General features: G+C 49.0%; 1 protein-coding gene across 1 annotated transcript; it reads right to left on the bottom strand.

Annotated features, from left to right (window-relative positions):
* Positions 1–3,340: 3,340 nt before the first annotated feature.
* On the bottom strand, positions 3,341–6,536 carry LOC128847886 (zinc finger protein RFP-like). Its single transcript, XM_054047619.1, is given in 4 exon segments — positions 3,341–3,352; positions 4,487–4,582; positions 5,739–6,023; positions 6,025–6,536. Coding segments are annotated over 4 exon segments (525 nt in total). The 5' UTR covers positions 6,157–6,536.
* Positions 6,537–11,709: the final 5,173 nt, after the last annotated feature.

The raw sequence follows: 11,709 nt of genomic DNA, 5'->3' as shown, positions 1-11,709 counted from the left end.
CTAGCTCTCTACAGCCAGGCCCATCTCCCTCTACAGCTAGAGGAGACTATGTCAGCTCCTGGCTTCCCAGGCCTGGGTCTGTTTGGGGGCATGGCCACAGCTGAGCCTAAGGCTCCCAGCCCCAGCCCTCTCCAAGGGCTAGCTTTTAACCCTTTCAGGCTGGGAGCAGGTGACCACCCCACTACACCAACATTTCAGTTTAAACACAACACTGGATTAGTTTGATTAAAAACTGAAACTTGTTTATTGAACAACAAAGAGGGAGATTTTAAGTGGGTACAAGTACAAGGCATTACATCCAGAAATAGTTACAAGAGAAATAAAGAGAAAACACTTTCTGATGCTAAAACTTACCAAACAAGACTTGGGTCATGATAAAATCCTTACCACATGTTCCCAGATAAAGGGTTGACCAACTCCTCAGGTCAGGTCCTTTTCCCAAAGACAAAGGGCTGGTTCTTTTGTCTTCTTTGGGGAAAGAGAGATGATTTGGGGTGGCTTTGCCCCTCACTTTTATAGTCAGTCACCTGCTGAAATGTATGTTTCTGAGGGTTACTCCTAGATAAAGTTCATTCCAGGTGTGAGGATGGAAACCTGGAGTCTCATAATGTAGGAGATTCCATGGTGTTGTTTGCTACAGTGCAGATCAATCTGTTCCTGCCTCCATCCCAGACACTTGACCAGTGATTGCTATTCAACTTTGGTGACATCTCACTAGAGGCATCGGCTCGTCCCTTGTCTTCGAAAAACAGGTCTCCCTCCTCCCCAGACTTGTGTGGTAACCACATTCCCGTCATAATTACAGTTTTTATTAATAACTTTACATATATTTCCCCATGATCTAGAATCATAGAATCATAGAATATCAGGGTTGGAAGGGATCTCAGGAGGTCATCTAGTCCAACCCCCTGCTCAAAGCAGGACCAATCCCCAGACAGATTTTTACCCCAGTTCCCTAAATAATTGACCAGTGAGTGATTACTTTTCAAATGAGACCTCACAAGGCATATTTTGTACACAAATTATTACAATGATGTGGACAGTGTGAATACAGGGGTGCATTCAGTCACAGGCCTACATTATGAAGCCTGGAAAGGCTCAGTTTCAAATCCACTGAATTACCAGTCCTCTAACGGTGTTTGATTTGTTTGCCTTAGACCCTGAGAGTTTCCAGTGGTAGAAACCAAGATCTTTCTGTAGTCCTTTTGGGTGTCAAGGTATTGGAGCTTTAACTTCCCACTGATTAAGGGCTGAATAGATATTACAGAGTGTGAATCTCAAGCCAGTGTAAATTAGAAGCAGCTGAACATTGAGTTCTTTTTCTTTAAAAGAGCTGGCCATTCAGAACTGCCCAGATATTTGGAATGGTAGTGTTTGTGCCAGCAGAGACACATTAATGCAGGTAAAGGTCCACATTTCCAAGATAAATACAGTTTTATAACCTGGATATTGACACCACCACTATGGAGTGTGTGTTATGTAGTTTAGGCTGGGATTTTCTAAGGAGTCTAAGGGTACATCTACACTACAGGGGGGAGTCGATTTAAGATACGCCAATTCAGCTACGTGAATAGCATAGCTGAATTCGACGTATCGCAGCCGACTTTTACCCCGCTGTGAGGACGGTGGCAAAATCGACTTCTGCGGCTTTCTGTCAATGGCGCTTACTCCCACCTCCGCTGGTGGAGTAAGAGCGCCGATTCGGGGATCGATTGTCGCGTCCCGACGGGACACGATAAATCGATCCCCGAGAGGTCGATTTCTACCCGCTGATTCAGGCGGGTAGTGTAGACCTAGCCTAAGGAAGTTGGGTACCTAGATCCCAATGGATCCTTCAGACACTGGTGCAGTTGCTCAAATTCACACACAATACTTCCCTTCATAGTGTTGGTTAGTTTCTGTAATAAAGAAATACAAACAGGGAAAGAGCAGGCCAGGGACATGGGGAGAGTCAGTGGGAGGTATCATAAATCCCTGGGTGTGAAGAGGGAGGAATTTTTACAACTCCTGCAGCCCCTGTGGTCACTAGGGGGACATTTTCCCTTTAGCTCCCATTTCACCCCAGTCTCTCTTCAAGGGAGGTTTTGATACCGGACGTGACTAGGTTTCCTTGTTACCAATGGCTTGCGGCAACACAGACCCAGAGAGCAACAGAGTCAATCAAACACACAGAGCCAAATACACACTTTAGAGAAACAAACACCTTGTATACGCTCACACAGAGACACAAAGGGTGAAAGAAACTAATAGCCAGAGGCCTAAGTGTACTAGCAATACTGCCAACACAAAGTGTGTAAAAGCCAGGAGCCAGACCCCTCAAAATTCATGGGATTGTCTTAAATATCATGAGGTTTTTCAGGGCAGGGGAGTTCCCTTCAGGTTTTTTATCTTTTTTCGTTCACATTTCCAAGCTTGTCTCCATAACTACAAGATGCAGAGGTTTACTTCTAAAAACAAAAAACAAATCAATAAAATAACAAAACAACAACAACAACCCCCCCCTGAGCTTCTCACAAACTCACAGGATTCCCAGAGCTGAACCTTCAAGAAAAACACCAAATAAATCACAAAAGTTGGCAACACTACAAAATCTGATTAACAAAGGAGAGAGAGTGAACTCTCAGGGGGTAGGGGCAACACACAAATTAGACACTAACCCCTTCTTACATCCCAATTGCTGGTGAAGAGGAAAGAGCTGGGATTCTAACTGGGTTCCGTTGTCTTTTGTATCAACTGCCAGCTACGAGGTGTCAGATTAATTTGATGAACCTCCCCTGGTTGCTGAAAGAAACTCACACACACACAGTCTCTCTCTCTCTCTCTATTCCATCCAATCCCAGAGACTTCTGGTTGTATGAAGATTGTTGTGGGTACTGGTGGTGGAGGAATCAGTTCTCAGCTCCCCATCCACCCCTAAGGTTTATTAGCTGCTGTAAGGCAGGCAACTCTGAGCTACTCTCTCCAGCCTCCATTTTCATGTCATCCTCCCTACCAAATAGCTCCAGTGTTGCCCTTGGTGCTGCTAACAGCTTTGCCAACAAGAGGCAGACTGAAATAGGTGTGAGTTTTGTCAAGGTGGCTGTTTCCCACAGAGTGAGGAATGGTAGAAGTTATACTTTGTTGTAGTGGAGTAAAGTTCTGAGCAGCAGCTGAGGCTCAAGAGATGGCTATCTGCAGACTCAGGCACAGCATCGTGTCAGCTACACTTGGTTCTAAGGGATGGAAACTACAGCTGGGGGGTAAATGAACATTTCTTTCCCCATTAAAAATACCATTTCGTTAAGACCAAAATGTTTCATGGAAATGTACAGGTTTGACAAAAAATTGAAGGGAGGGTTTCTCAGCTCCAGAGCTGAAGGGAAGAGGGAGAGAAAAAGACCTCAAGCCCACTCCAGCATAGCCAATACCCCAGTGGTTAGGGCACTTATCTGGGTCAAGTTCTTGCCCTGGCTGATTCAAAGCAGGGCCTTGAACTGGCATCATCCATGTAGAAGCCCTAACCCTGGGCTATTGACTATTCTGGGGTCTCTCACTCTGTTACTTCATAAAAACTTTTGAAAGGCTCATTTTCATTCCAAAGGAAAATGGAGACCAATTCTGAAACTGCATACTTTTTTCCCCACAAAATTTAATTCTTGTTTTTTGGCCAGCTCTGCCCCCCACCACACACTCTCAGGCCCGAATCCTGCAAATGGACACATATGGACAGGCACACAGAGCCTCATTGCCTTCCTTAGAGCTGTGGGTGGTGTAAGGGTCCACCCATACTGAGTTCATTGCAGGATCAGAGCTTTACAGAGTAGCACATGGCAGCTACTGCAAAAATTTATTCTAGTCTGTACAAGTCATTGTAGCATCTGAGTGCCTTGCAATCAGAGGCACTGACTTTCTAACGTGCCAGGGGGTGCTCAACCCCTGCTCCGCTCCAGGCTCCGTCCCCACTCCACCCTTTCCCCCAAGGCCCCACACCCGCCCTGCCTCTTCCCATCCCATTCTGCCCTCTCCCCCAAGCGCCCTGCCCTCGCTCCTCCCCCCCCACAGCACCTCCTGCATGCCACGGAACAGCTGATCACGGTGGGCAGGAGGCACTGGGGGGAGGGGGGAGCTGATCTGTGGTGCTGCCATGGGTGCTGAGCACCCACTATTTTTTTCCCGTGGGTGCTCCAGCACCCATGGAGTCAGCACCTATACTTGCTATCATGCATAAAGTGATGAGATTAATATTGGTGATGTATGGTTCATTCTTTCTCCCATCATCCCCATCTTTTTTTCCATGAGCTGAGCTCATCCAAGCGTTGGTTGCAAAGGAAGAGTGCTCCTACGTGGCGAAGGATAAGTAGAGCTGTGTGCCAGCTGCATATTGCTGGCATTTAAGTCCATATTGTCTTACCAGATATACATAAATACCCACACCCATCAAAGCCACAAAGTAAATGAGATACAAATACCCCTGGTTCTTCAAGGTATAACAACAATGGGCACCTACCAGATATTTCTGGCTCCTTTCCTGTCCAATCAGTTTAAATTCAAGAAGGTTTCCTCTTTCTTTCTTGAGAGTCACCAAACAGGCCTCCATTTTTTCCTGAGGACAGAGAAATGTTTTAATAACGGTAAAAAGCAACAGAGGGTCCTGTAGCACCTTTGAGACTAACAGAAGTACTGGGAGCATAAGCTTTCGTGGGTAAGAACCTCACTTCTTCAGATGCAAGATGCAGATGTCTTGCATCTGAAGAAGTGAGGTTCTTACCCATGAAAGCTTATGCTCCCAGTACTTCTGTTAGTCTCAAAGGTGCCACAGGACCCTCTGTTGCTTTTTACAGATTCAGACTAACATGGCTATCCCTCTGATACTTTAATAACGGTGTGGCTTATTATTTTTCCAGGGAGAAGGAGGGCTTTTTTTCTCAAACAATTAAAAGCACTGCACTGATTGGGTCTGATTTACACTTTATTTAAGAAATTTAACATTCAAACTTATTTTCATTGACAGGATAAACTGATGCCTTGTTCATTAATAGCATACTCACTAAACTAGAGAGAACCAGTTTCCTCTTCACTAATGTATCTAGATTATTTTACCAGTCAGCAGCATTAATAGTGACAATACTGGTCAACTGAAGGCATTGGTGTGAGGTGCTCTCCAGTATCTGAATTTTGTTGACAAGCTTCAGTTCTCTGGTAAGTATATTTTTTAGCTTCTTTCATTCAATTAGTATTTTACGGAGTTGGACTATATTGTTACAATAACAACAGAGGGAGACATAAATTAAGTGTTAACAGCAGATTACATTAAGAGAGTTATATTAAACTCTCTTTAAAATCCAAAATCTGTTAAGTAGAGCTGGTGAAATTTTTTCCCAAAGTGGCTGTTTTGTTGGCAGGGACATTTCACTGAGAAATAGCCATTTTCAATATTGGTGGGAGGGAACTTTCATTGAAAAAAACAAGAGCAAGCCAACCAACAAACCAAACAAAAGCAAAAATCAACCAACTATATAAAAAAATTTCAGTCTTTGTTTGTTTGTTGTTGTGCTGAAAACTGAAGCCCATGAGAGAGGCTTTTGTGGTTTTCAGGGTTTGAAAGAAAACATGAAAAAATTCATTGAAAAAAATTGAATGAAAATGAAACGGAGTTTGTTTTCACTGAATTTTTTCAGAGGGAAAATAATAATATAAAGTAAAATAAAATCCACAATGAGTTCTATTGTAAACTAGGACCCTGGCCAATGTTTTTTTACCTTGTACTCCTGGGCAGCCTCCTCTATGGGAACTACCGTGTGAGCTCGGTGAGCCTGGGACCTGTCGCACACCACGCAGATGGGGATCTGATCCTCCTCACAGAACAGTTTCAGAGCCTCCTGGTGTCTCTTACACACTCTGTCCCCTCCTGCTCCTTTTGCTGCCTGTAATCTCAGTCTTTTGATTATTTCTACTACATTCACCAGCTCCCTGTTGGGCCGGAAGCTTGTCTGCTGTGCAGTTTCTCTGCACTGAGGGCAGGAGAAGTTTGTATCCAATTCCCCCCCAGCACTGGGAGATGCAGGCTCGGCAGAAATTGTGCCCACAGTGTATAGACACTGGTTCTTTAAAGTACTCCAGACAGATGGTACAAGTAGCTTCATCTTGGAGGCTTTCGACAGGGTTCTCTGTGGCCATCGCTCTCCATGCAGTGTGTTTCACTTTTTGGAGTTCAGAAATAGGCTCCCACGGTAGTAGCAATGGGCTACTTCCATTCCTGAAGCTGACTCATGTTTGCTGAGCTGGAAAGAACCCAATGTTAAAGTGACAGCCCTTGGAGGTTTCCATGAGAAATGTAACCTGATCTGTTTAAGGAGTGATGCTGCAATCTAAGGCCTGGTCTACACTATGAGTTTAGGTCGACTTTAGCAGCATTAAATCGAATTAAGCCTGGACATGTTCACACGACGAAGCCCTTTCTTTCAACTTAAAGGGCCCTTTAAACCGGTTTCTTTACTCCACCTCCGACGAGGGGATTAGCGATAAAATCGGCCTTAGCGGGTCGGAATTGGAGTAGTGTGGACGGAATTCAACGTTATTGGCCTCCGGGAGCTATCCCACAGTGCTTCATTGTGACCACTCGGGACAGCACTCTCAACTCAGATACGCTGACCAGGTAGACAGGAAAAGGCCTGCGAACGTTTGAATTTCATTTCCTGTTTGCTCAGCATGGAGAGCACAGGTGACCACGCATTGCTCATCAGCACAGGTAACCATGATGGAGTCCCAGGATCGCAAAAGAGCTCCATCATGGACCAAACGGGAGGTACGGGATCTGCTCGCCATATGGGGAGATGAATCAGGGCTAGCTGAACTCCGAAGCAGTAAATGAAATGGCAAAATATTAGAAAAGGTCTCCAAGGCCATGAAGGACAGAGGCCATAACAGGGACGCACAGCAGTGCCGCGTGAAAATTAAGGAGCTACAGCAAGCCTACCACAAAGCCAGAGAAGCAAACAGACGGCCCGGGGCAGAGCTGCAAACTTGCCGCTTCTACGCAGAGCTGCATGCCATTCTAGGGGGTGCAGCCACCACTACCCCAACCGTGTGCTATGACTCCCTCACTGGAGAAACACACAGGGAAGTGGGTTCGGGGTACGAGAAAGATGAGGATGGAGGTAATGTAGATAGCTCACAGCAGCAAGGAAGCGGAGAAACCGGTTTCCCCAACAGCCAGGATATGTTTATCACCCTGGACCTGGAACCAGTAACCCCCGAACTCACCCAAGGCGTGCTCCCAGACACTGAGGGCACACAGGGGAACTCTGGTGAGTGTACCTTTGTAAATATTACACATGGTTTAAAAGCAAGCGTGTTTAATGATTAATGATTAATTTGCCCTGGCAATCGCGGCCAGTACAGCTACTGGAAAAGTCTGTTAACGTGTTTGGGGATGGAACGGAAATCCTCCAGGGACATCTCCAGAAAGCTCTCCTTCATGTACTCCCAAAGCGTTTGCAAAAGGTTTCTGGGGAGGGCTGCCTTATCCCGTCTGCCATGGTAGGACACTTTACCACACCAGGCCAGTAGCACCTAGTCTGGAATCATTGCATAACAAAGCATTGTAGCGTATGGTCCCGGTGTTTGCTGGCATGCAGACAACATCCATTCCTTATCGCTCTTTGTTATCCTAAGGAGAGTGATATCATTCACGGTCACCTGGTTGAAATGGGGTGATTTTATTAAGGGGACATTCAGAGGTTCCCGTTCCTGCTCTGCTGAACAGAAATGTTCCCCGTTGTTAGCCACGCGGTGGGGGAAGGGGTGAAGTGATCATCCCAGAGAATTGGGTGGTGGGGAGAGGGGGGGTTAGTTGGGTTTGTGCTGCATGTTAACCTGGAAACCGCAGCCCCTCCTTTTACATTGCAAACCCATTTTAAATGGCCAACCCAATTCATGCTTGATATGGGAAATGAGGGCGCTGCTGTTTGAAACCATTCCCACATGTTAAGAAGGTTAAAAAAGCCAAAAGACTGTGGCTTACCATGGCTGCCTGCAAGCCGAAATCTGTTGCCTGGCACTGCGTGAGTGATCTCTCACACCAAACCAGCAGGCCCTCACTATAAGAGGAAAAATACGACCTTGTAACGAAAGCACATGTGCTGTGTAATGTGAACAGCAAAATTTAACGTGAAAGAGTGTACCCATTGTTCTCTAAAATGTGTCTTTTTTAACCACCTCCCCCTTCTCCTCCACCAGCTGCAAATGTTTCTCCTTCACAGAGGCTAGTGAAGATTAGAAAGAGAAAACGGAGGACACAGGATGATATGTTCACGGAGCTCCAGATGTCCTCCCACGCTGACAGAGCACAGCAGAATGCGTGGAGGCAGTCAATGTCAGACTACAGAAAAGCACAATAAGAACGAGAGGAGAGGTGGCGGGCTGAATTGCGGGATGAACAGAGTAAGTTGCGGGCTGAAGATGATAGGTGGCGTCAGCTTGCAGACAGAAGGCAAGAGTCAATGCTCCGTCTGCTGGAGCATCAAACTGATGTGCTCCAGCGTATGGTTGAGCTGCAGGAAAGGCAGCAGGAGCAGAGACCGCCGCTACAGCCCCTGTGTAGCCAACAGTCCTCCTCCCCAAGTTCCATAGCCTCCTCACCCAGACGCCCAAGAACACGGTGGGGGGGCCTCCGGCCACCCAGTCACTCCACCCCAGATGATTGCCCGAGCATCAGAAGGCTGGCCTTCAATAAGAGTTAAAGTTTTAAACTGCAGTGTGTCCTTTTCCTTCCCTCCTCCCCCACCCATCCCGGGCTACCTTGGCAATTATCCCCCTAGTTGTGTGATGAATTAATAAAGAATGCATGAATGTGAAGTAACAATGACTTTATTGCCTCTGCAAGCGGTGCTTGAAGTGGGGAGGGGAGGGTGGGTGGTTGGTTTACAGGGCAGTAGAGTGAACCGGGTGCGGGGGGCGGACGGTTCATCAAGGAGAAACAAACAGAAGTTTCACACCGTAGCCTGGCCAGTCACAAAACTTGTTTTCAAAGCTTCTCTGATGCGCACCGCGCCCTGCTGTGCTCCTCTAACCGCCCTGGTGTCTGGCTGCGCATAATCAGCGGCCAGGCGATTTGCCTCAACCTCCCACCCCACCATAAATGTCTCCCCCTTACTCTCACAGGTATTATGGAGTGCACAGCAAGCAGCAATAACAATGGGGATATTCTTTTTGCTGAGGTCTGAGCGAGTCAGTAAGCTGCGCCAGCGTGCTTTTAAACATCCAAATGCACATTCCACCACCATTCGGCACTTGCTCAGCCTGTAGTTGAACAGGTCCTGACTGCTGTCCAGGCTGCCTGTGTATGGCTTCATGAGCCATGGCATTAAGGGGTAGGCTGGGTCCCCAAGGATCACGATAGGCATTTCAACATCCCCAATGGTTACTTTCTGGTCCGGAAAGAAAGTCCCTTCCTCCAGCTTTCAAAACAGAGCAGAGTGCCTGAAGACGCGAGCCTCATGTACCTTTCCCGGCCATCTCATGTTGATGTTGGTGAAACGTCCCTTGTGATCCACCAGGGCTTGCAGCAGCATTGAAAAGTACCCCTTGCAGTTTATGTACTCGGTGGCTTGGTGCTCTGGTGCCAAGATAGGGATATGGGTTCCGTCTATGGCCCCACCACAGTTTGGGAATCCCATTGCAGCAAAGCCATCCACTATGGCCTGCACGTTTCCCAGAGTCACTACCCTTGATATCACCAGGTCTTTCATTGCCCTGGCAACTTGGATCACAGCAGCCCCCACAGTAGATTTGCCTACTCCAAATTGATTCCCGACTGACTGGTAGCTGTCTGGCGTTGCAAGCTTCCACAGGACAATCGCCACTCGCTTCTCAACTGTGAGGACTGCTCTCATCCTGGTATTCTGGCGCTTCAGGGCAGGGGAAAGCAAGTCACAAAGTTCCATGAAAGTGCCCTTATGCATGCGAAAGTTTCGCAGCCACTGGGAATCGTCCCACACCTGCAGCACGATGCGGTCCCACCAGTCTGTGCGTGTTTCCCTTGCCCAGAATCGGCGTTCCACGGCATGAACCTGCCCAGTAACACCATGATTTCCACGTTGCTGGGGCCTGTGCCTTGTGAGAGGTCTATGTCCATGCCAATTTCCTCATCACTCTCGTCGCCGCACTGCAATCGCCTCCTCGGCTGGTCCTGGTTTTGCTTTGGCATTTCCTGGCTCTGCATATACTCCAGGACAATGTGTGTGGTGTTCATAGTGCTCATAATTGCTGCGGTGATCTGAGCGGGCTCCATGATCCCAGTGCTAGCTATAGCGCCTGGTCTGAAAAAAGGCACGAAACTAGTATCTGATGGACCAGGGGAAGGAGGGAGGGAGGGGCGAGTGACGACATGGCGTACAGTAGGGTTACCATATTTCAACAATCAAAAAAGAGGATGGGAGGAGCCCCGCCCTAGCCCCGCCCCCGTCCTGTCCTAGCCCCGCCCCTGCCCCTTCCACTCCCTCCCACTTCCTGCCCCCTCAGAACCCCCAACCCTCCCCCCCACTCCTTGTCCCCTGACTGCCCCCCAGGACTCCACCCCCTCCCTAAGCCTCCCTGCCTCTTGTCCCCTGACTGCCCCCTCCTGAGACCTTCCCCACATCCTAACTGGCCCCCTAGGACCCCCCCTACCTGTCCCCTGACTGCCCCAACCCTTATCCACACCCCCACCCCCTGACAGCCCCCCCCCAGAACTCCTGACCCATCTAAACCCCTCTGCTCCCTGTCCCCTGACTACCCCCTCCTGGGACCCTGCTCCTAACTGCCCTCCAGAACCCCACCCCCTACCTAAGCCTCCCTGTTCCTTATCCCCTAACTGCCCCTTCCTACGACCCCTCTCCCTAACTGCGCCCCAGGACCCTACCTCCTACCTGTACCCTGACTGCCCTTATCCCCCCCCCGAAAGTCCCCCCCAAACTCCCGACCCCCCCCGCTCCTTGTCCCCTGACTGCCCCCTCCTGGGACCCCCTGCTCCTAACTGCCCTTCAGAACCCCACCCCCTACCTAAGCCTCCCTGTTCCTTGTCCCCTAACTGCCCCCTCCTGAGACCCCCCCCACCTGTACCCTGACTGCCCAAAACCTTACACCCCCAACCCCCAGACAGCCCCCCCGAACTCCTGACCCATCCAACCCTCCCCCCGCTCCCTGTCTCTTGACTACCCGCCCCCCCCAGAACCTCCCTGCCACTTCTCTGACCCCCAGCCCCCTTACTGTGCTGCAGAGCAGCGCGCTCGACAGCGGGGGAGGGGAGCAGGGTCGGAGCTCCAGACGGCCAGAGGCCGAGGCGAACGGCCGGGGATCTGTGAATGCAGGGAGGGAGGGGGAGGGAGAGAGAGGAGGGGAGTGGTGTCAAGTTTCAGGAGAGAGGAGGGGGAAGTGAAGGAAGGGCTCTGGCTCTGGCTGCCGGAGCCCCAGCTGCTCTGTAAGCCGCGCGCACGCTCTGTATGGAGGGGGAGGAGGGGAAGTCCGAACATTGACAAATTCCCCCCGGATGCTATTTTTAACTCAAAAAAGCCGGACATGTCCAGGGGAATCCGGACGAATGGTAACCTTAGCGTACAGGTACAGGGAATTAAAATCAAGAAAGGTGGCTGTGCATCAGCGAGAAACACAAACAACTGTCACACAGAATGCCCCCCCCCCCCAAAGATTGAACTCAAAACCCTGGGTTTAGCAGGCCATTGATTTCACAGA

The sequence above is a fragment of the Malaclemys terrapin genome, chromosome 13 (genome assembly GCF_027887155.1).
Source record: "Malaclemys terrapin pileata isolate rMalTer1 chromosome 13, rMalTer1.hap1, whole genome shotgun sequence".
Taxonomy (NCBI): domain Eukaryota; kingdom Metazoa; phylum Chordata; order Testudines; family Emydidae; genus Malaclemys; species Malaclemys terrapin.
Note: the sequence above shows the minus strand (reverse complement) of the source record. Positions and strands in the feature narration are given on the sequence as shown.